Source organism: Pundamilia nyererei, unplaced genomic scaffold (genome assembly GCF_000239375.1).
Source record: "Pundamilia nyererei isolate P.nyererei 1_Seehausen unplaced genomic scaffold, PunNye1.0 scaffold00045, whole genome shotgun sequence".
NCBI lineage: Eukaryota > Metazoa > Chordata > Actinopteri > Cichliformes > Cichlidae > Pundamilia > Pundamilia nyererei.
In genome coordinates this window covers 3,178,045-3,201,405 of record NW_005187446.1, presented here as the reverse complement: position 1 = coordinate 3,201,405, position 23,361 = coordinate 3,178,045, and the positions used below count along the sequence as shown (strand labels likewise).

At 40.8% G+C, this 23,361-nt stretch overlaps 2 protein-coding genes across 3 annotated transcripts; one reads left to right on the top strand and one right to left on the bottom strand.

The window, feature by feature from the left end:
- The first annotated feature begins 630 nt into the window (after window positions 1-630).
- On the top strand, window positions 631-12,935 carry snx27b (sorting nexin 27b). Of its 2 annotated transcripts, none has more exons than XM_005732091.1 (13): window positions 631-1,148; window positions 4,727-4,958; window positions 5,174-5,366; window positions 5,757-5,821; window positions 5,918-6,022; window positions 6,115-6,193; window positions 7,622-7,785; window positions 7,875-7,964; window positions 8,442-8,591; window positions 8,735-8,863; window positions 10,057-10,116; window positions 10,213-10,261; window positions 10,414-12,935. In XM_005732091.1, the coding sequence occupies exons 1-13, from the start codon at window positions 817-819 to the stop codon at window positions 10,479-10,481; spliced, it is 1,716 nt and encodes a 571-aa protein (XP_005732148.1). In that variant the 5' UTR covers window positions 631-816; the 3' UTR covers window positions 10,482-12,935. The 2 variants fall into 2 exon arrangements, with proteins under 2 accessions (XP_005732148.1, XP_013766032.1); XM_013910578.1 differs by having other exon boundaries at window positions 10,213-10,275.
- Window positions 12,936-16,378: 3,443 nt separating this feature from the next.
- Window positions 16,379-22,993, bottom strand: LOC102196442 (CHRNA7-FAM7A fusion protein-like). Its single transcript, XM_005732090.2, has 8 exons — window positions 22,967-22,993; window positions 21,855-21,961; window positions 21,695-21,774; window positions 21,326-21,493; window positions 19,229-19,423; window positions 18,650-18,736; window positions 18,425-18,534; window positions 16,379-18,331 (listed from the first exon to the last, which is right to left on the bottom strand). The coding sequence occupies exons 1-8, from the start codon at window positions 22,967-22,969 to the stop codon at window positions 17,471-17,473; spliced, it is 1,611 nt and encodes a 536-aa protein (XP_005732147.1). The 5' UTR covers window positions 22,970-22,993; the 3' UTR covers window positions 16,379-17,470.
- Between the last annotated feature and the right edge of the window lie 368 nt (window positions 22,994-23,361).

Genomic DNA, 23,361 nt, shown 5'->3' with positions numbered 1-23,361 from the left:
GCAGCAGTTTTCAGATCTTGCCACAGATCTGAAAAAGTTGCAGACTATGTTTATATGAAACGTGTGTATACTTACTGCATTTGATGTATTTTAACCATATGTAATACAGATGTTACAGAATGCATCACGTGTAATTGATTGTTGTTGATTTTGCCACCCCATTTTCCATCCTAATCTCATGAAACCCTAAATAAATTTCTTTAGATCCGCCCCTGTGTAGTGTTTGAAAGGTTCTATATAAATAGACTTGCCTTTTGTAAATATGCCAAAAAAAAATCTACACGTTTACAAAAAGTGCTCTTTTTGTTCTACAAAAAGGAAAAAAAAAACACTGTAACTACAATGATTGATAGTTTTGACCATGATTCAAGCAGTGACATGTGTTCTCAACATCTCAATCAGGGATTTATCAGTGAAATATTAAACAAAAGCGAACTTAGGAGTGATGAGATTTCTTATGGGGTCCGTGTTAAGTCTGGGAATCACATTTTAGGAGACTCAAAGTTACGGTCTGATCTCTTTCTTCACTGATTTAGTTTAGAAATTGCAGACTTCTGTTTGCTCTCGACACAATTATGTGCACTACTCAAGTAACTTAACGGTCAGTCTAAAAAAAACCGTCTCTGATGGTCGACATAGAACGCCTCCCGCGCATCCTGCTACGGTCTCGCGAATCATCGTAAGATTTCGGCTTTTTCCGGCTTACCTCATTCAGTTAGCTAGCCAAGCTGATTAGCCTGCTACTACAAGCTAATGTTTGTATGATATTTAATGTTGTAGCCGAATCTGATTGGATGATACAGTGAGTGCAGAAAAATGGCGGACGTAGCGGGGCAAGAAATTTGTTCCCCGGTCCCTCCGTCACCTCACCCTTCTTCTCGTAACGGTTCCGGCAGCGGTAACGTTACACCGGGCACCGGCGGCAGCTGCCAGACCGCAACCACCGTTACTTCAGGCCCGCGGCTGGTTCGGATAGTGAAGTCTGACTCCGGCTATGGGTTCAACGTTCGGGGGCAAGTAAGTGAAGGAGGGCAATTACGGAGCATCAACGGAGAACTGTACGCCCCACTGCAGCATGTTAGTGCGGTCCTTCCGGGGGGTGCCGCCGACAGAGCCGGCATTTCGAAAGGGGACCGGATTCTTGAGGTGTAAGTACTGTTTTTTTAGCTTCTCTCCAAGCTGCTTATAACGTAAGTGATGAAAATGACCTGTTTCACTTTCCGGACGATCACGCAGTGAGCTCAAGGCAAACGTGACTTTATAGCATCATTCAGTCAAACTGGGAACACCAAGGTGCCAGTGTGTGCATGCACTGTGACACCGGTCCTGCAGAAGAGCCGTTCATCCCAATGAAAGGAGTGTCTGTGTGTGTCAGAGAGAAACGATCCGGGGATCATTAGAAATTCACGTCACACTGAAATCTATTCCTCTCATCCACTGCATGCCAGATATTTCCAACTCACTCCTGTGCACATTGACATCATCCTAAGCAGATGCAGTGTGGGTCATTTATCAATGAAACACTTTGTTTACACGAATCATGAATGGTAAACCAACATCAGCATCACTGAATTAGATGTTACTTAGCACTGAGGATTATTGCACCTGGTTGGTTTGGCATTGAAGTGTTCAAGTGTGTGTTGAACTGTTGTTGTGTGGAGTAACACACAGCATCAGCATCAGTACTCATGCTTCAGTGTGTCTGTGTGCATGGAATACCATGATGCAGAGAGGGAGGGATGCCTTGAGTTCAGTTCTGATTGGCTTTATCCTCTCAAAGTCACTTTCTGATTGGCTGGCTTTTGCACACTGCTGTGTCAATGGATGGCCTGCAGTAACCTGGCAGTTTGTTGACCCCATTATTTCTGTGTGCCAGCATGTGGATGTGTGCCTGATCATTTTGTTATCATATACAAGATACCCCTCTGCTAGTATTATTAGCATGGTATATAGTGATCATGTAAAGCTACAGTACACTTACTAAATTTACTAGCCACATAGTATCCTTCAAGACCAGAGTGTACATAATACATCAAAAAACTCAACTTTAACAGTGTGGGACAATAATGAAAACATGACTCAAAATGCAGGATCAGACAATGTAAAACTACTACTTAGAAAAACATGAAGTGAGCTCAGAAATCAAAGACTCAACAGGAACAGAATAAGTCAGACTCAGGTTTAGAATAATAAAGAAATCAAAACAGGAGTCAAGAAGACTAGAATAATAAAAGCCAAACAGCAACCCAAACACAAATATATGCACTACGAATCCTAACCTTGAAAAACCACACAAAAAAAAGAAAACTGGGACCATGGCAGCCTGAGGTTATATGAAGGTTGTAAGGTGGCACATTATGATGCTGAAACTAACCATTAGAAAAAACGGTAAAACCACGTGGTCATCGAAAATCCTCGGTTGGCGACTTAAATGTTAAAGTTACTGTTGACTTTCTTTTTTCTCTGACCTCTGCTGTCAACAGAGCATTTCAGTTACTGGATGTCTGTTTTGAGATGCTTCTGCCTGAAATCCTGAAAGAGCTACAGTTTCTGAGTAACTCAAAACAGCCAGTCTGGCGCCAGCAGCCATGCAACATTAGTGACTTGATTTTAACCAGGTCCTCTTCATCGTGCTTAATTAACATGTGATTGGCTGGTTAAACATTTGCTAGTTTAATACAAGTAAGTAGTAAAGTGAGTCTAAGCACTCACATTCACGCTGGAGTGGCTGCATACTAGCTGCAGCATGTCGAGTATTTTTATTTATTTGCACTTTTATAAACAGCTCCTCCTCTCAGACTTAAATTCAGTTTGTGTTATTCAGCATAATTATTTCAGCATTCTGTTTTATTATAAAGGTCATATATATTGTTTAAACACTTTTCAAGGTGTCAAATGCATTTTAATTTGGCCTTTAAACTATGTGTGAGGGGTTGAACATTTATACATGAAGTACAGAACACTGCATAGTGCATAAAGTCACCTAATAAATCCTTAAGCTGCGGCAAAAACAAAATGAACACATACTAGTAATTTCAATTATAAAAGCAGAACTAGAAATCTGTCACATGGGAAGGGTGTCTACTGTAAAGTGTTTATCATAGTCAAAAGTGCTGATAGTGGCGGTGCAAAGGCCTCTGTGTCAGGTCCTTATTATATCATCATAAAGCTGCAGGAAGGAAAGAGCTGCCAAAATGCTTGGTCTGCATTTTTTCTTGTAGGACACGTTTGCGCTTTCTCCCACTCCACCTGCAAGATTGTTATATTTGTGTCCTCCATATTAGTCTTTTCTTACTTTTACCTACATAATCATCATTCCCAGCTTTGCTATGTGTGCACTGGCTCAGAATGCCTTCTTTATGTTGAGTACATGTGTGTAGCTATTTTGTTCCACTGTAGGTGAAATAGAGCTTATGTTCATCGGGCTTCAACCCTCCATCTAAATGCCAGCATGGCAAACATAACAGATATGTATTCATTCAGTTGAAGCATTTCCTGCATTTCCTGTCCTGGCTTGTTACCATCTCAGTGGTTGTTTTTAATATAAGTTAGTGAAACATTTGTGGGCTTCTCACAACGTGCTTGTTTATAAAATGTGAATTAGGACACTCAAACCTTTTGCATACTATCACGCTGCCTAAAAGATGTCACCCTGTGGTGATGTGTTTTTTAAGTCAACTAAACCCTAGAATTGGGTTTTATTTTCTGCTCAAAGCATATTAACACACTTTATCCCGTATTTATCACAACATGTGTTTTCACATTAGATGATCAGAGCTCATCTATGTCTACTTAATGTGAGAATTTGCCCCCAAACCACTGACTGTGTTACATTTAGGTTATGCAAATATCATTTACAGTACTGCTGGCTTCTGTAGTCTTTGGAAAATGTTCAAATGAAGTTTGGCCTGATTCCTCATTCACTGTAATATTTCCAAGCTGTTGTTTAAGTCCTGGAATGTAAAACACAGAATAATTTATTGAATCTCATTCAGGCCTCGTTCAAATACCGCCTTTATCTGCCAGCCTACGCTGGAGCTTGTTTTAAAAGTGTGAGAAATATTCAGTGGTGTTGCTGAGAGCTTTTAGATGAGGCGACATGGTTGTTTTGGAGCAAAGTTAACTACAGGTTAGGCTGCTACAGCTCTGTCATTCACTCTGTTTGACACAACTGCCAAAGTGCACACACCCAGTGTCGCTCACTTTCAGCTGTGCTCATGACATAACCAAAGGTCTCATTTCTGAAAGAGATGATGCAAAAGTTCTACAATGTGCGCACCAGTATTTCTTATTTGAACCCTTTTTTTTGCTGTTTCCCATTTCATTCAATATTTTTATATTGTTTAGCAGTTCAAATAATTCTTGTTATTTGTGAATCTTATAATTTCATGTGTTAAACTTCTACCCTGAGAGAAGGAGCAAAGTACAAGGCACTGATAAATTGTCTGAATATAACAGCCCTGCAGTCATGAAGCACTTAGTCATTTCTCATTGGTGTTAACAGCATGCCGTCTGTGTGTTGATTCAAGTCTCTGGTAATTAAAGGCTGCTGTTTAGATTATTTGATTGCATTAATTTATAATTGCATTTTCACTATTGTATTTCCTAATTCAGTGAAAAAAAACTCTGTACTCTTTTATACTTATGAAAAATAGAAAGTTAACCTTAAGAATATTAAAAAAGAAAATGCTTGCCACTCTAGTATATAAATCTCTTTATTCAACAGCAATGGGGTGAACGTAGAAGGAGCAACACACAAGCAGGTGGTTGATCTGATCCGGGCCGGTGAGCGAGAGCTGGTGCTGGCCGTGCTGTCCGTTCCTCCCCAGGAGGCCGACTGCCTGGATCCCGGAGACGACGGGTCGGCCCAGTCCTGTTACGACTACTCCGACAAGCAGGCAGTGCCCATCTCTGTTCCCAGCTACAAACACACTGAACTCAACCATGAAAAGTTTGTGGTGGGTACACTCGTGCAAAAACACTCGGATGGATAAAAATGTTTTTGTAGTTGGACGCAGCCAGTCACAACTCAAGGCTTATGCGATTGTTACATTCATGAGATGTTTATATTCAGGTCTGTGAGCAACCTAATGTTCTGGATATTATAAATACCATCCTGTTGACTAAAGATCACCGCCTTTTCATTTTTATTTTTCCACTTTAACTCTTCCAGGTGTATAATGTGTACATGGCAGGCAGACAGCTGTGCTCCAAGCGTTACCGGGAGTTTGTGATTCTACACCAAAACCTGAAGAGGGAGTTTGCTAACTTTACTTTCCCCAAGCTGCCTGGAAAATGGCCTTTTTCCCTTTCAGAGCAACAGCTGGACGCACGACGCAGAGGCCTGGAGGAATATCTAGAGAAAGGTGAGGAAGAGAGGAGGAGAATCAGGCTTTCTTCATAGGGCTAGCACACAAACAGTTCGCTCACTTACAGTTGCCTTCCATATTGTTTGGAACAAAGATACAGCTTTGTAGTTTTGCTTCTGAACGCCACCACGGTTGATTGTAAATCAAACAAACAACACGTGATTATTCAGTTTTCCAAAACATTTGCATGACCTCTTTAAGGATTACACACATTTTTATAAACAGGACACCATTTTCAGAGGCTCAGAGTTAATGTGACAATTGACTGCTAAGCAGTTTTATGGCCAGGTGGTGAAGTCGCAGATGTCATTGTATAATGACTTTTATTTCACTTACACACACACACAAAAAAAACTGTATCTAATATAATGTGTGTTTCATCTGCAGTGTGCTCTGTCCGAGTCATTGGAGAAAGTGACATCATGCAAGAGTTCCTGTCTGAATCAGATGAGGTAAAAAAATAAAAATAAACGTGTCTTTTTGCCCGTTCCCCGCCTGTGACTCACTACGCTGTGTCTGTCTTTCTGGCTGTCTTTGCTGTGACCTAGAATTATAACGGTGTGTCGGATGTGGAGTTGAGAATAGCGATGCCAGATAAAACCACACTCACTGTCAGAGTTCGCAAAAATTCAACTACAGACCAGGTCTATCAGGTAAGCCCACACAAACACAGTCCTGTCCCCACTATAGCCACAACATTATTTCAGTCTCTCACTCTCATTCTGTGGCAATCTCTCGCGTTCAGGCTGTTGTTATGAAGCTAGAGATGGACAGTGTAACAGCCAGCTACTTTGCTCTGTTTGAGGTCATCAACCACACCTTTGGTGAGTAAGGGCAGGTAACTCAAGCACAGGTTGCATTTTTGCTAAAGCATAGCACAAATGTTGCTGTAGTTGCTATCTGTGATCACTAACAAGTGACAGAAAAGAAAATATCTGTATGCAGCCACCTTTTTTTATAATCATCTAGAAGCAAATACCTTATACATGAATAATCATGCTCATAATATGGTTTGTAAGGGCATTTATAATGATGTCACATTCGTTTGACAACGGTTAGTGTGTTGTTTGTGCCTAATTTAAAAAATGAAATAAAACTACAGTAGTAGCATTTCTGTTTAATGCACAAAGTTCTCTATGACCTGTGTCTATTACAGCAAGCACAAATGCACCACAACATTAGCAATAACCAGTCATATTTGACGAGAATGAAAGTTTTGCGTGTATCCACTAAAGTTTCAATTTGTTTCTTTCTTGCAAGGAATAAATCAGCAAATTCTATCCCCAGTGATGTGAAGAAAGCCATCCCCGTTTTATTTTTAATCAGCTGAAGAGCTGATAATTACAAGTGTATGCACTTGTGCTGTTCTTCCACACCCCTTCCACACCCACACAACACTTGTTTTTCCAAACTCTAGGAAGGGAATTGTTTAGCAGCACGAAGGAATCTTTCACAAGTAAAAAGAAGCATTTGTCTTGCAGTTCTAACATCAGTTACATTTACTTCAGTGTTTACTTTAGAATGTTGTAGTGTAATGTAAAGTTACACTCCTTATGCTGTAGGTGTAGATAACTGTGGCCTGATTTATTCTGTCTCAGAAGGCTCAGAAGCGTCATCTGTTTCTTGAAACGATCCTTAGCTTTGGTTTCACCGTAACATCGCTGTCTTTGGTTTTTGACCTTGCTTTGCCTTTCTTTTTTCCTTATTCGTGTTGCATTGTTTTGTATGGCTTGGTTACTGTCACAACATTGTATCACAAAGCAGAAAGTAACAAGCCTACAACCACATTAGCAGCTCGTGAAACTTTATTAATAAAACCTATTATGAAGAATGTTGTTTGTTTGTTTTTCATGCAAATTATCGTTATTTTATTAAGAACATTTCTAATGGATCGCCAGTCTTTTTTTCCCCCCGTAGTGCTTGTATTAAATTTCATGGCCATCATTCTGGCAGTTGCTGAACAAAAGACACTTGATTTACTGCTGTACAAATGTCTGTCGGACTGACTGACACACTGACAAAGAAACTGACCTTCCTGTGCAGCTAGCCTCACAAAAAATACAGCTCAGGTTATGTGACTTTATTGACATATCCAATAAAATGAAATTATATGAACTTAAATGAAACCCTATTGATTTTTGGTTCATAGATGGTATCCATATTTGTGGAAGAAGTACAGTTAAGTCTTAGGAGGTAGGATTTGTGCTGTTAAATGTTCTACAAATTTCTTTCATGTCTTCTTTCTTCTTTAGTACGTAAGCTTGCCCCCAATGAGTTCCCCCACAAACTGTATGTACAGAACTATACCTCAGCGATCCCAGGAACCTGTCTCACCCTACGCAAGTGGCTCTTCACCACAGAAGAGGAGATTTTGCTTAATGACAACCAGCTCGCTGTCAACTATTTCTTTCACCAGGTGCGTACACACTGTGTATTTGTCTGCTCTGTTTGGTATGCTTAGTGGATTTTGTATTTAATTGTGTCTCCTGTCTGACCTCTTTGCAGGCTGTGGATGATGTGAAGAAAGGCTTCATTAAAGTTGAGCAGAAGTCCTATCAGCTACAAAAGCTGGCCGAGCAGAAGAAGATGTCCATGGTGAGCCTTTTATATACAGCACGCTACTGTTTGAGAGTAACATGCACATACAGAGACCTTGTATTCTCACTACATCTGAGTGTGTCGTCCACTTTGTCACACTGCTTCATTCTTATTTCACTGAGTGTTATACCACAGTGTAAAAAGGAAGTAGTCTAAGAGCGAGTGTGTCACAGACACACATTCTTGCCAGCAAAATGTGCTCGCTGAAAGTGAATAAGTGAGTGAGCATCAGTAAATTACCGCCAATTTGAAGAGATTAAAGCTGCTCCAGCAGGTAAATAATCACATCCCGTTTCTAAATCAGTCAGGCTACAGAGAATAACTGCACTTTGCTTTATAGCCTTAAGTGTTTTTTCACAGTTAAAAAATGCACCCTGCATCTAAACTTCATTCAGCTGCAGAGCATCCTCTTGTTTTTCAGTTTGTGAAAAATATTTAGCTCACATTGCCTCTTCTCCCTCTTTTTTTTCACAGTACCTGAGTTTATTGCGAACTTGCGAAGGCTACAACGAGATCATATTCCCCCACTGTTCCTGCGACTCTCGACGTAAAGGCCACGTGATCACGGCCATCAGTATTCACCACTTCAAGCTGCACGCCTGCACAGAGGAAGGGACGCTTGAGGCAAGGCCTACTCTTTGCTGTGTGTGTGTGCGTGTGTGTGTGTGCGTGTGTGTGTGTGTGTGTGTGTGCGTGTGTGTGTGTCTGCCTTTTCTATACCTCTTGTGTAACAGGGTGAGTGTACTGAAGCCTTCGTGTTGTTCCAGAATCAGGTGATTGCATTTGACTGGGGGGAGATGCAGAGGTGGGACACAGATGAAGAGGGCATGGCCTTCTGCTTTGAATATGCACGAGGAGAGAAGAAGCCACGCTGGGTCAAGATATTTACTCCTTATGTATGGATCACACACAGATCACTGCATACATATTATGTTTATTTGTTAATACTGCTACAAATGAAATAATTGTAAAGAACTCTAAAAGAAAAAGTTCAGGATGAGGAGAGTTACTGCTATATTAAGAAGGAACAGATCATGGTAAATGGTAAATATGGTCTCTGCAGATATTTTATTGAGCAGATTGACACCACTTGTATGCCTTTACAGTAAATAAGAGGATGACACAAGCAGCCAGTAATTTTTTTTTTTTTTTTAAGTAGTGGTAGTAGTGAGCCTAGTTCACTTACACATTACATCATAGCAAACTTCCCTGTTTGTATGGATAAAATCAGCCAGATACACCTGCTAATTAACCAAAAAAAATGTTTGAAAAGAAGAAGCCCATATTTAATTGGAAATAGTACAAAAACATACCCGAGAAGTTGTATCGAATCTTGAAAAATCATCATTTTTAAAAAAAAGTTAGTACAGGTGCTTGTTTACTACTGTGTTACAACACATCTTCTTTCACCAGCTCTTAAAGCCTTTGGGAACCAGTTACTGTTGCTTTATAAAGTGTGTTTATGCTGAGATAAGTTAACCAGTTGGTGGATGTAAGTTAAACTATATTTACAGGCAAGTACAAGAAGGTGGTATCAAAGTTCTTATCAAACTCCTTGTAAAGAAAAGAAAGAGACTCTCATTTCTACTACTCTTTTAGAGCAGCGATGTTAGGCTCATTTTATATGGTGGGTGACATGCAATCACTTTGATCTCAAGTGGGCCGAGCCAGTAAAAATACAGGATAGATGTGTAAAATTAGAGAAAAGGGTATAATGGTTCACTGCACAGACTGTCCTGTAATTATAAAATATAATGGTTTTGTTAGTTTACTGCTGACTAATTAATATTTGAAAAACAGGACCGTTTATGTCATTTAATTATTTATCTGTTAATTACTTTAATTCAACATGAAAGCTAATGGGGGGTGGGCAGTTTGTATCAATAGGAAAAGCTGTAAAACGTATTAAATACAGTTAAAAACTTCAAATCTATGCACTCCTTCAAATTTTCTAAAGCTGTTCAGTGAGTCAGATTCTAGTCTTCGCTGGGCTCATTCTGACCCTTGGGCCTTATGTTTGACACCACTGTTTTAGAGAGAACCGTATAAACGCCAGTCTAAATCTGTGCTTCTCTTTGTCATTGTTTAGTTTAACTACATGCATGAGTGCTTTGAGAGAGTCTTCTGTGAGCTGAAATGGAGGAAGGAGGTAATGCCCTTCTGCTTCTTTACAGAATAATCTGCTCTAATACAAGCCATTTACTTCTGTCCTGTACTTACGGCAATAATGCATCTGTGCCTTCAGGTGGAAGAGGAGGCTACAGACAAGGACAATAAGAACTGCAGTAAAGATGGTATGTGTGGCAAGGTAAGGCTTTGCCTGCCTCTGTCCAGTTTGATACCAGTGATAATCCTTTTACTTTCTTGTTTTGGTGTTTTATACAGTTTCTTTTCCTTCTGTGTCTAAGCTTGTGGTTTTTACCCCTGGTTTCTGTTTCTGTAACAGAATATTTTCCAGCTGCTGAGGCACAGAAGGGATGGGGGCACCTAGGAAGGGAGATCGTTACCTCGTAACTACATCGCCATCACCACCTCAGCTCAGTTTTGGCCCTGACCTTCCCCCCCATACCCACCAGAAATCAGCTGTTAACTGCTTGGACGTCATTTAAACTCCATCAACTTCAACATGAGAAGCTCCTCCTTACATGCAAACCAACAAGCATCTGCTGATGAACACGTTGAATGAACAGACGCATAAAAAAAACCAAACTACAGACTTGTGTACCAGAACTCTCGAATCCAGCACATCGCGACCATGCATTAAGCAGAGCTCCGTTGAAAAGAAACGAGCTGCCTACAGAATCAAAGTGACGGATTCATGCGAGCCTTCCTCTTATTGGCAGGGACTTGAAGTGGAATGTGACGTGCAAACGATCGGGGTTTTGAACCTTCTTTTAAGAAGTCCTACTTGAAAAAGAGAGCTGAAAAGATTGGTGGACAAAGAAAGGAAAGTAAAAGTTGTTAGCTGCCCTCAGAAAGGGGACCACAAGATCACATTAATCACTGATTCGGAGGGGTGACCACAGGAAGACATTTAGCTTCTCAGTTTATGGATTAGAGCCTCAGTGTCCTGCGTCTCCATGCGTGTTATTAATATATGCAGAAAACCCCATCAGCTAAGAGAGAAGGGGCAAACCAGAGTCAAGCCCTGATAAAGTAAGTTACAGCTGAACCACGTCACATACATTAATTTCCATGTGTTGCGAACTGCATTTGCATTAATAATGTGACAAATGAGAGAAGGGATGAAGAACGCAGATTTTCTTTATAGGCTGTTTGTTTTTTTTTTCATATTTGGGTGCATATCAATGCTTAGACATATGTTGCACTTTATCCAGCAGTATTATTGACCTCCAAATGTGCATAGTATAATGTAAAAGGGCAATAGATGGAATTATAATGGAATAAGTACAGGTATACGTTTATCACTGACTACGGTGGAGTTATATACTGTGTGAGTGTGCAGAATTGTGCATTCAACTCTTAGGTAATCTTTTTAATGAACACACCATGCAAAATGTTTACGGCCATCGTGGAGCAGCGGTGATGCGGAGCTCCGCTCAGACACGTAACATCGTGCTTTACCCAGAAGAGGCAGCAGGGGTCCTTGTCCTCCTGCCGGCTCTTGAGCATGCAGTTATTACTTTTTTTTTCTGAGAGCTCCCACCGGATTTATAATGGGCCCGTAATTCAAATGGCCTTTCTATGCAGCACTATTTATCTGTGTAGCTGGTGCTTTGCTGTTGAATCACTTATTCTCTGCAGATTCGGGTTAAACAGGCTGACAGTCTCCGAACAAAAAAGCGATGGCTTTATCCTTCGACCATTTGACAAAATAAGGATTACAGTGCGCAGCCCGTAAAGACATCCTACCAGCCGATGATTCAAAAAGGTAAAGCTCAACACTGTAATGCCATCTCTAAATGAGCCCAGTTCAAGTTCCAATGTAATCAAAACAATTATGCAGTGAGCTAGAATCTAATTATTTGATGGTGCAATACAGAGCCTGACAAATAAACAAAAATGACAATTCATTGCGTCATTAAAACCTGGCGCTGCGATGGCTGAAATTAAACATTTATTATTGCTTAGTGCAATTTTGTGATCTCGCATCCTTATTAATGAAATCGTAATGTGTTGCACTTTTTTCATTTTGAAAGTTACCAGTGAGTCGGACAAATATTACATGGTTGTTTCTACACCAGTTGCTTTTACAAGGTGAGAGAAGAGCGGCATGTTCAGTTATTATTATCTTAATAGAGGTATTTTTAAAAATCAATATATTGAAAGCTGAGATTTGTTCTTAGGTTTAAATTAAAGCTTCTTCTGAGTCAACAGCAATTTTATAAAACAATCACGTTATAGGTTGTAGAAACAGAATATGATGCCACTGGCTTAATAGCATTAATATTAAAGATATCTACAAGACATTAGGGAGCTTTAAATTTACATCAGTGAGTCTACCTAAGAGTCCTCGTTATCGTGATAGCGCTGTTCACGGAAGCATTTTGGGGTGATTAATGAGCTTCAGCACACCTTTGTGAGGGTAGAAAGGAGGTTTAATTGAATGTGTTGAGCCTTGAATTGAGAGATTGAATGTGCAGTCTTAAAGGCTGAACACATTTCCCCAGGATTCGTGTCTGCTTACTGAACCATGTCTGACACAGTCGATTGTCTGGCATCGCCTGATCACCCCACCTTCAAGCCCATGGGCTCACCCATCCACCCCATTCCCCCTACACACACGTGCACACACTTTCTCATGCTGACTGAAGTTAGATGTCACGTACAGTTAGATTCGATTTTAAATTCAGCTGATGAGCGTCACACTAAGAAGGGGATGGAGAATGACAACCTACAGAGCCTTTGACATGTCAAAATGTAAAATTTAAGCAAGTGTTTGGTTACATCGCTTACTGTAATAAATTGTAACATATTCTTTTAAATAAACCGATTTATTGATGCAAAGTTGGTTGTTGTTTATTTGCAACTAACGTTGTGTGTTTGGAGCTGAGTCAAGGAGTGCGGAAATCACAAAGTGACAGACAGTCCCCACAGTGGGCAGAGCCAGATTTATCCTATAAAGTTGATTTTACACCTGTACCCGTGTCTTTATTCCACTCTTCCTCTTTTCCTCTTCTCTCCTCACCGGCTTCCTCTTCTTTCCCCAACTCCAGCATCTTATAATGAGATCTGGGAGACAATTACCCAATAGGCAGCGAGATAGCCGTTACATATCGACCTGCATCAAGTGTCTGCACCCAGTAATTAATAGGTATTGATTGCTGCTGGTGAGGTGGTGACTGAAAATGATCTTGGAATGGGTGAATTTTGAAAAGCTAAAAATCTTTGGACTGAAAATCTGTCCTGAGAGACCTCGTGGAAGTATTCAGACCTGAGTGCTGATTAGTTTCTGAGGAAGACACTTCACAAAAGAATTAAGCTCTATTCTAATAGTAGATCCACTGCTGATGGGAGTGCAAACTCATTTTCAGCTTCTGTGCATTTATTGCATGTGAAATTAGTTGTCATTTTGATATAAAAACATAAAAAGACCCAAGCGCTTCTCTCTTCATCTTCCCTCCAAGGAATTGCGTCTCCCTGCTTGCAACGCACCACAACCGTGTTGTGAAGCTTCTTTTGATTGCTTGAAAATGCTTTTTGCACAGCTGGAGCAGTGCCAAGTGTTGTTCTCTGTTATAGAGAGCTTTTTAACGGCCTCCAGCATGAAAGATTACAGGCTGGCCTAAAATAAAAAGGTGAGCTGTTTCTGAAGGTTTGATCACCTTTTGTAAAATATTCACCAGCAGGCCTGAAAAACTTACTTTTAATGGGTAAGCATTTGTATCTCACAACCCTGATACATCCCGCCCACATAATATGATGGCTCTGATGACTGGTGACATATAATGGAAAGAGTCACTTAGGTATTTAGCTAAATTGCTTAGTTTCAGTGATAATTTAAGTTCAGTTTTTTAAGTCCAAATTTCAGTGAACTAAATGAAGTCTTAAAATTGGAGGATGATACGGCTGGTAGTATTTCAGAATCTGCAGATCTAGTGAAATTTTCACACACAACCAACTCTAGGGTTTACAGGGAATGGTCTGAAAAAGAGAAAATATCCAGTGAAAATGCCTTGTTGATACCAGAGGTCAGAGGAAAAGAGCCAGACTGCTTTGAGCTGATAGGAAGGCAACAGTAACTAAAATAACGTCTTGCTGCAACCAAGGTGTTCAGAAGAGCACCTCTGAGGGCAGCACATGAAGTAGATGAGCTACAGCAGCACTCATTTGGATTGTACGGTCAGAATTTGGTGTAAATACCATGAAATCGTGAATCCATCCTACTTTGTATCCACAGTTCTGGGTGCTGCCTGTGGTGTAATGATGTGTAATGATATTTTATGACCATCTTCTCATGGCTGCTTCCAGCTGGTTCACACACAATGTCACAAAGCTCAGATCATCTCGTGTTTGTTGAACATGACATTGAGTTCACTGTCTCCACAGTTACCAACACCATCTAATAGAGCACCTTCTGATGTGTTGATTCACATCATGCATGTGCAGCTGACAAATCTGCAGCAACTGTGTGATGCTGTCACATCGACATGGACCAAAGTCTCTGAGGAGTGTTTCCAGCACCTTGTTAATTCTATGCCGCTAAGAATTAATGCAGCTCTGAAGGTAAAAGAGGTCCAACCCAGTAAAGGCAAGCTGTACGTAATGAAGTGGCCACTAAATGTACATTCTGAATTATAGATACATTTTGATATATAAAATTCAACACTTTAGAGTTAAAATATTAATAGATAAGTGTTGTTACAGTGGCTAAGTGATCACCCTTACTGTCTCGGTTGTCTAAGTCTGTGTGTGTGCATATTGCATATTCTCGCTGCACTGGTGGGTTTCTTCAGTTTACATCTAAGTAAGGAGTGAGCTTCTGTGGAAAACCTATTATGGGCTGGCAACCTGACAGCTCCTGCTTGTCATGCTGACTGTGGCAAAAGCTGATTGGCAAGTGAGTGAACTATAAAAACAAGTTTCAGCTTATTTGAGTTCAGCAGCTTTTTCACATTTTGATCAATTAAACTTTATTAAAATACAAGACAAAAATGGTATTTCAGCGATTACGCCATCCTTTTAGATTGTCTCCCTGCCTTATTTTTCCCACATAAGCAAAAAAATTGCAAAGCGAGAGCACTGCACAAGCAGCCGTAAGTGAACAGTTTGTGTGGAAGCGATCTGAAGCAACAGAAAGAGACAGCTTCAGGACCATGAGTGGTTACTGCATTAGGTCTGCAGCAGAGCCCTTACTTTACCACTCGATGTGTGCGTGGGTTTGTGTTTGCGCTGCTCTTGGTATCCGTGGATGTGTGTGTGTGTGTGTGTGTGCGCGCAGGTACGTGCGACAGCTGCAGCCACAGATTGCAGTGGCCCCTTGATAGACACGACGCGTCTTCTGCATCCCGCTGCATTGTGCTCGTTTGTTTGGATGACTCAGTGTGCATCTCCTCCCAATAAACAGATCTGCATGAGCTGTCGACACAAAGCAGGTGGAGGAAAGAGCCAGTGAAGGAGGAGAGTATCTCAGATTTATTACCTGCGCTGTAGTGCATCTCTCAGCAGCCCAGTTTTACAGACAAAAGGAGTTCAGTAGGCCGTTGAAATACACAGAGATTTCTCCAATAGTGAACTAGCCTACAGCACATAGAGGACAAGTCAAATTAATAGCCTCGGGGTAAAGGTGCGAGTCCGGCTGTGCCAAGACACCAATTTGCCAAATTCAATCCTCATAATGTGCTTGCATTATTTCCCAGTCAATCATTTTAAACGAGAATTTTTGCCAAGATCATCACATAAATCCCAGTGAGGACATCCTCTTCCAGTTCTGAATAAACATCAAGTCACCCATAAATGCTAGACACAGTACAGTTCAGCAGCAGTATAGAGGAGAGGGAGGAGGAGGAGGGAACGTTTGTTCTTCACGTTCTTCCTTCCCCTGTCTCATTAACGAGCAATCAGTTAAAAAACTTTATTGGTCTCTTGCCGCTTTCTCAGCACATTTTTTTGCTCCCTCCTCTGTTTCTCTCAACCAAGTCATGAGACCACCTTGTTCTATTCGTCGTCTCTTTCATTCTGCATCCTTTCTGTCGGTGTCTCTCTGCAAAGCCCTCCCTTCCTGCGACGCCCTCTCTTTTTTCCTTTTGCCCTCTCTATTGCTGTGCTTCATTACCTCTATCTTCCCTTTTCCTCTTTGGCTGTTCCCCTTCTCCTTCACTCCCCCTGTCCTCTGTTCCTACGTCGCTTTGAAAACTTGGACTGGGAGGAGGCGAACGAGGGAAAAGACTGAAAATTTGATGCATGTGGAGAGAATACAAAAGACAAGATTGTTTATTTCTACTGCCATTATTTACAGCTCAGTCTGTCACAGCCCTGGTAATAAAGTGTCCAACATCATACATTACATTAAAAATCACAATCACAGGGACTGCATTTTTCTGCATACACAACAGCGCGAGCGTGGCAATAGATGAGCGAGAGTAATGCATGTAATTAAATAAAAGCCTTGGGAAATTTACATGACTAATCATCGATTCTTCCTTTGCAGTCTGAATTTTACTGATACCAGAGCAGATAAACTATAATATTACAAATCATGAACAAAATAAGGAGTTTTGAAACATTTCTTTTCAGTGCAGTAAGCTCTCATAGATAATCAAAAAGCATCCTCCTTAACGATAAACAGAGGGCATGTTTGAAACATCACGTCGATGCAGTGTGTAAGTTTACAGAAACTAAAATGCAATAGACAGAAAATATTCCCTTGACGGTATGCGAGAGGTGTTTTTTAGCACTTCACTACCATCTCAAGCAAACACAGTTGCTAAAGAAGATGCAGAAGTTCATCCGTAGTGCCTCTGATTCATCACATTTTTTGCAGGCATAGACATCCTTCTAAAAGAAAACCTTGAAAGAAAATGAATTCAATTGAAACCCATACACCACCTTGATACTGTTAACAAAATATGGGCACTGCAGATTTAAGAAATAACAGTTTTCACTGATACTCAGTACACAAAGCTAGGCTTGATGTAACCCTGAGCTTTTAAACTCTTACATAAGTTCTGCTTTAAAACCTCTATGTCTAGTTTCTCTTGACTGGGCAGCTGTAATCCTATTTTACAAATTTAATCAAGTCAGGCTGTGGGATAACTATCTTTAAGGCGTCTATTTCACAAAAAGCATTTATTTCTAGACTAAATATATGTTAGTTAGTCCACAAACCATCATTAAATAATGAAACAAAGCACTGTAACAGTGTTGGAGGCATGATGAGGTCTACAGTATACAGGATAAAGGACGAAACTGACGCGTCACGGTCCATGAAATACTCGCTGTTTACTTCCGACTGTCTTAGAGAGCAATTGTGCTTCCAGCACGTCCGTATCTGTGTCATCTCTTAACACCTCCTTGGTCTATCAAATGTCTTTTTTTGCCTCTTAGAGGAAGTCTTTTGAGAGTGCTATTCCAAAGTTGGGTGCAGCCATAAGGATAGCGATGGTACAGATAATGTTGAAAACACTGAATCCAACCAGGCACAACCGGTCGATGACCGCCGCGGCAAACTGCCACTGCTCTGCCAAGCTCAACTGACGGTCCTGCTCACGAACACGTTCAACTAAGAACTGCACCTCTGCCAGAAGAGCCTGCAGCTGGTTGTCCACTGCCACAGATCGAATCATCCCACTGTGGGCATGCAACACAGCTGATCTCCCAGTCCCAGCCTCTAAGCCGCAGACTCCAGAAGCTGTGGTTAATTGGTCAGGGTCCAGGCACACTGGAAGTTCCTGTGTGGGGCTCACAAACTTAGAAGATTGGTGTTGGTGATGAAGTGGTATATCGCTGACTGGTCCCCCTCCTGCTCCTGCTCCCTCTCCTTCTCCTAGTTCACTGTTACCCCTACCATGACTGGTGGTTCTGTTTCTCTGGATCGGTTCCAGCTCTGCTGTGGTGTGGAAGGTCTGGAATCCCATGTAAGGCAGATGCCCATTAGGCTGGGGTTGTGGGTTGGGATCTCTGTGAATGGGATTAGGGAGGATGATAGCCTGAGAGTTTGGACGGTGAGGCAGTGAGTGTGGCAAAGAGAGGTTGAGCTGTGCCAGGCTGGCCTGCAAGGAGTTCAGGCCCTGTGGGAGGACGGAGGGCGCTGGTGTGGGGATGGTGGTGGTGGTGGTGGTTGGAGAGGACAGGGTCTTGCTTTGGGAGTCTGCCTGACTGTTGGAAAGAGTAGGCTCCACTCCCTCACCTGGACGCTTCATTCGCAGAAACCAGGGAACCCACTGCAGCAGAACTAAATTCACCTGAAAGATACGGACACAGATACAAACATAAACACACTTCAGATAAATATGTATTGCATTGTGTATAATATCTCACTCACTGTCACAACTTACCCAGCGTGGCATGTGTCCACTGTCGGGGTTATGGTGATGGAACTGGAGGACGATGACTGTGGCTACCACTGACATCCCAACTATCACCATGGTGCTGGCGAAATACTGACCTGAAACACACGTGAGACTTTGCTACTAATCTGTTGGCTATAAACGGGATTATCATCCTGCAAAATCTCCAACACTGACATGCAAATTCACATGCAGTTGAAAAAAAACCCTGACCTATCAGTGGTACAGAATCTGAAGTGGCGGGCATAATCTCTGCAACCATCAGCATGAAGACAGTCAGAGAAAGCAGAACTGTGATGCCTGGAGGCCAACACAAGACACCGGGGAGTTGTGGGTTGCAAAAAAAAAGAAAAGAGAAAAGAAAAAGCCCTTAAGAGAAGAAAATACATGAGTAAACTTAGTAGAACTGTATATTTGGTATGCTGTACTTGACTTCTCGCCATAATCATCTGGATTACTGACACTCCCAGGAAAACTTATTCGATTTTACTGTTTTTCATCTTCCCTCTCATCTTTTCTGCCTTTGTCTTTCCTCCCTACCACGACATCCCTCCTGACACTGTACAAAGGCTCTGACTGAAGGTTTTCCAATATTGTTAACAGAGAAAGACTGCTGGAAAAACACTGGAGTGAAATAAGCCATTGCCTTCTCAAGAGGAGTGAGGAATAATATGCAGCTAGAGAACATATTTTATCTTAGAAGCAGATTCAGCTCTTGTTTTTCATTATCTCCCTTGCTTATTGTCAGGCTGTGCCTTGTCCCTGCTCCCCTGGTCACTTATTATTCCTCACCCAGACTGATTTTCTCCCCAGAGTTGGCAGGCAGCAGGAAGACCAGCAGGGTCATGGAGGAGAGGAGCACACAGGGGATGAGGAGGTTGAGAGCGTAGAACAGGGTCCTTCTGCGTAACGTCACCACAAAAGTAACGTCGGGGTAAGGCTCTACACAGCATTCATAGAAAACCTCATTACGACCTCCTGGGACCTCTGAGAAAAATTAGGAAGCATAGAGATATAGTAACTGCGTAAGCGATGAGAAAGCAGGGAAGCAAAAAATAAAGAATATCAGAAAATCAATATAACTAATGAAATGTATTTTGGTGCATCCACTGAATATTTGTGATTGTGTGTGGGGAAAACTGCATGTATATCCAATACTGTGCAACAGTCTCGAGTCATTTCTTTATATTTTGCTTCCGAGAAGACAGACTTGCTTGAATTCTTTTTTAAAAATCGACATGAGCAATAGTTCTCTCCTCTCTCTGAAGGTCTTTCACATTTTTTTGTTTGTTAAGCCACTTAACACAGACCTGGGAATCATTCAAGTGTAAAAAATGTGCCTATCTCAAGGGATGAACCAGTGTTGTGTGTACACTTAACAGCAGACAAGTTCGCTAAGAACTATTTTAAATTGTATTACTTTATTAGACACTAGCGGCCTATTGCAAAAAACATTGAATTTGTTCAAATTTCTTTATTTCAATCTAGGAAACATGCCAAAGATAACACAGTTTGACAGGCATAAAATAGTGTTTTTACACCCACAAGGTGATTCCCAAAGTACTATTAGCTGAAAACTTGGCATATCTGGGCAAGGTGGGCAATGTGTCCTTAATAAATTTGAGGAAACTGGACAAGTGGAGGACAAAAAAAAGAAGTGGGAGGTCTAAAAAACAATCTACCAGAGATGAACGGTATCTGAAAGTCATGTCCTTAAAAAACAGCAAAGACCTGTCACAGTGCCTGAGATGTATCTGGCCATTCCATTGATGCATCTACTGTCATCAGAAAGCCTCAGTGGAAGCGAGGCTGTCAAGAATCCATTTTTAAGGAAGGGAGACAAGGAGAAAAAGGCCGAGGTATGCCAAACTACTCAAGAACTGGACTGAAAATCAGTTCAACAGGATGGAAAGATGACTTCAAATTCGAAGTTCAAATCATTGTCAAGGTCAGGAGAGAGGTACAACAGTAAGTTTCGACAGCCATCCTTTAAACACAGCCGAGGCTCTGTCATGGTTTGTGGCTGCATTTCAGCTGGTGGTGGTGTTAAAACTGATGGAAATATGAATGCAGAAAAGTACTATCAGAATTTGATCCATAATGCAACTCATCTAGAAAGCATCTGATAGGCAGCAACCGCAGTTTTCAGCATCAAAATGATCCAAAACACACTGTCAATACAGTAAAAGGATACCTGGATAGAAAAACACACATAGGAACACTATCAGTCATGGATTGATCTCCCCAGAGATTGGACCTCAACATTATTGAAGCAGCGTGTGATCATAAAAGGCAGTCATCATCCAAAGAAGAGCTTTGAATCTCCTTCAAGAAGCTTTGAGAATTACTCCTGGAGACGCTTAAAGAAAGAGTTCAGGCCATGCTGATGAATAAGGGTTGACTTTGAAGCTCATTAGAATTGCACAAGCTGTGGTTTTTGCCATACATACTATATTCTGGGTGGGTTTTTTATGCAGGTTTAGTAAATTACTGCACATATAATTAATATTATCCTATCAAAGTATTAAAAAAAATAAAGAGTACAAGACTTTTGCACAATACTGTAAATCAGAAATCTGGCACAGGACCAGCATTATAAAAACAGAGCCCTTAAGAGACTGTAGAAACCAAGGAGTGATGCTATAAAAATTATGATTCCGTGTTGCATGGGATATTTTATCAGGATGTAAACGTGTATGGAAATATAAAACATCATAGCAAAAAGCATTCATGTTCTTCAGCTTCTATGGCAACAAATCAGACATGCACTCATATATAATATGTATTCATTAAGTGAGTCTTTACAATTGCAATACTGTATGGTGTTAATGTAAGCACAGTTACTAAGCAACACAGTCTGTCATCCATGCTTTTGACAGCTGATCCTACCCAGTAGGTCCCACTCGCCATTGGGCATGTATCCTGATACATCTGCCTTCTTCATCTGGATGTCCAGCAGCCAACCATCAAATGTCCATGAGCCAAACTTCAGCTCACAGCGCTGGATGTCAAATGGAAACCATCTCACATCGACATTACATGTGCTGATAAAAATTCCTTGAAATGCATAAATAACAAGAAAAAGCAAGTAAATACTGGATAATAAAATGAAGGTTGCTCAGTGGTGCAACCATGTGGAATTAAAGGAAGACGAAGTTATTTAATGAAACGCTGCAGCATTAATAATAGTGCAATTATGCAGAATGATTAAAGGTCTAAATGGTTTGAAGGAAAATATAAACCTCTGCTAAAACGTACCTGGAGGCAAATACTCACAGAAACCACTGGAGTTGACCAGCACATAGGTCTTAAAAGTCGCATCAAACTTATCATGAGCGCTGAAGGACAATAGCACAGTGACCAGTCAGCAATTACCAGCAGCACTGGTTGCACACACCCGTATTTGTACGTCACATACCTGTTATACAGCAATATGTCAGGCGTCCAGACCTGGTCGGGGGTAAAACGAAGGTTCTTAACTCCAGGATATTCTGACTGGTTCCACTGCAGGTAGTGGTCGTACCACTGCTGGGAGACACAATTACAACTCCATGAATGGAAAATGCTATTTAAAAAATACTCTCCACAAATACATAAAAAAAACTGAAGGAAGACACACCCATTATGATTTCTATATCGTAGTAGATATACAAGCAGCTTATCCTTCACAGCAGTAATGTCAAACTCGTTTTAGGTCATAGGCTACATACAGCCCAAATTGATCTTAAGTGGGCGGGGTGAGTGAAACTCCCTTTTTTGTCAGTGCAACGAGTCCTTGAGATATCTTGATGTAGGAAAAAGAAGTGTGATTTCCACAGTACATCTCAGTTTTTCTGCATGATAAAAATGTTGCTGTAGTAAATGAAAGGAAGCTGCCAGCAAGATTTTGGGGGCTTGTGAGAAAATGTGTAATGAAAATGTTCCCATAGCTCATTTATTTATTTATTTATTTCACAGTGGCCCCAGTTTAAAAAATGAAATTTTGTTTTATAGTAGATATTTTAAAAAGAAGAGGAACTTTATGCGGTACTTTATTATTTTGGTGTAGTATAAATTGCTTTTCTTAAAAATCCTGAACTCACACCTTCTTTAACATTTTCTAAATCCACCCTGTGGGTCGGACTGGAATCATGCCTGGCCAATTCTGGCCCACTGGCCTTATGTTTAGCACCCCTACTTTACGGTATGTCTCTCCTCTTTTACAGTTACAGTTCTGACAAGTTTCTCCCTGGTGAAGAGGGAATTCCTTATCTCAGCAGAAGATGGTAAAGTTGTCTGAGGCAAAACTTTGATATGGGTTATAAAAAATAACGCTGACATGAGACAAACAGCTTAGTCGTTTGGCCCAGATTCAGCCAATTCTCAAGATACTCATAATAAGGTCATGTTTGGGGTTGAAGGAAGAAGCTGTTCCCTGCTGAGCAGCATATAAACTAAAACCCAACTTGCATCTAGGTTGATACTGTGCATCTGCAATGGCTTTGGGTAGACACAGATCAATATTACATTAATGTTATCCATTATACTCACCATCTGCAGCCAGGCGTTTGTGGTGAGCAGCTGGTTCTTTTCATCCTTACATGGCAGAAAGAAAATGAGAGAATAAATGATTTCGTGTTTGAAAGAATGAGCTCACATGTTGCAAAATGGTCTTAAAACAATGTACACTGACTTTATATTTAAATGATTTCTGGCTTTTGTAATTGTGTCCCACGTCCGTGCTTTCTTGTGCTTTTCTAATGTATGTGATGTAAAGTGTCCACAATCCTCTTTACGGGTAAAAATGTCCTTTTAAAATCTTTCATACGGGATAGAAAATCATGTGGATATCTACCAAAGTAGAGATTTTTATATTATGCAAGTCATTAGTAACTTTCCTCTTTTTGTGACTGTCCCTGCACTGAAGTTAATCAAGAACATGCTGT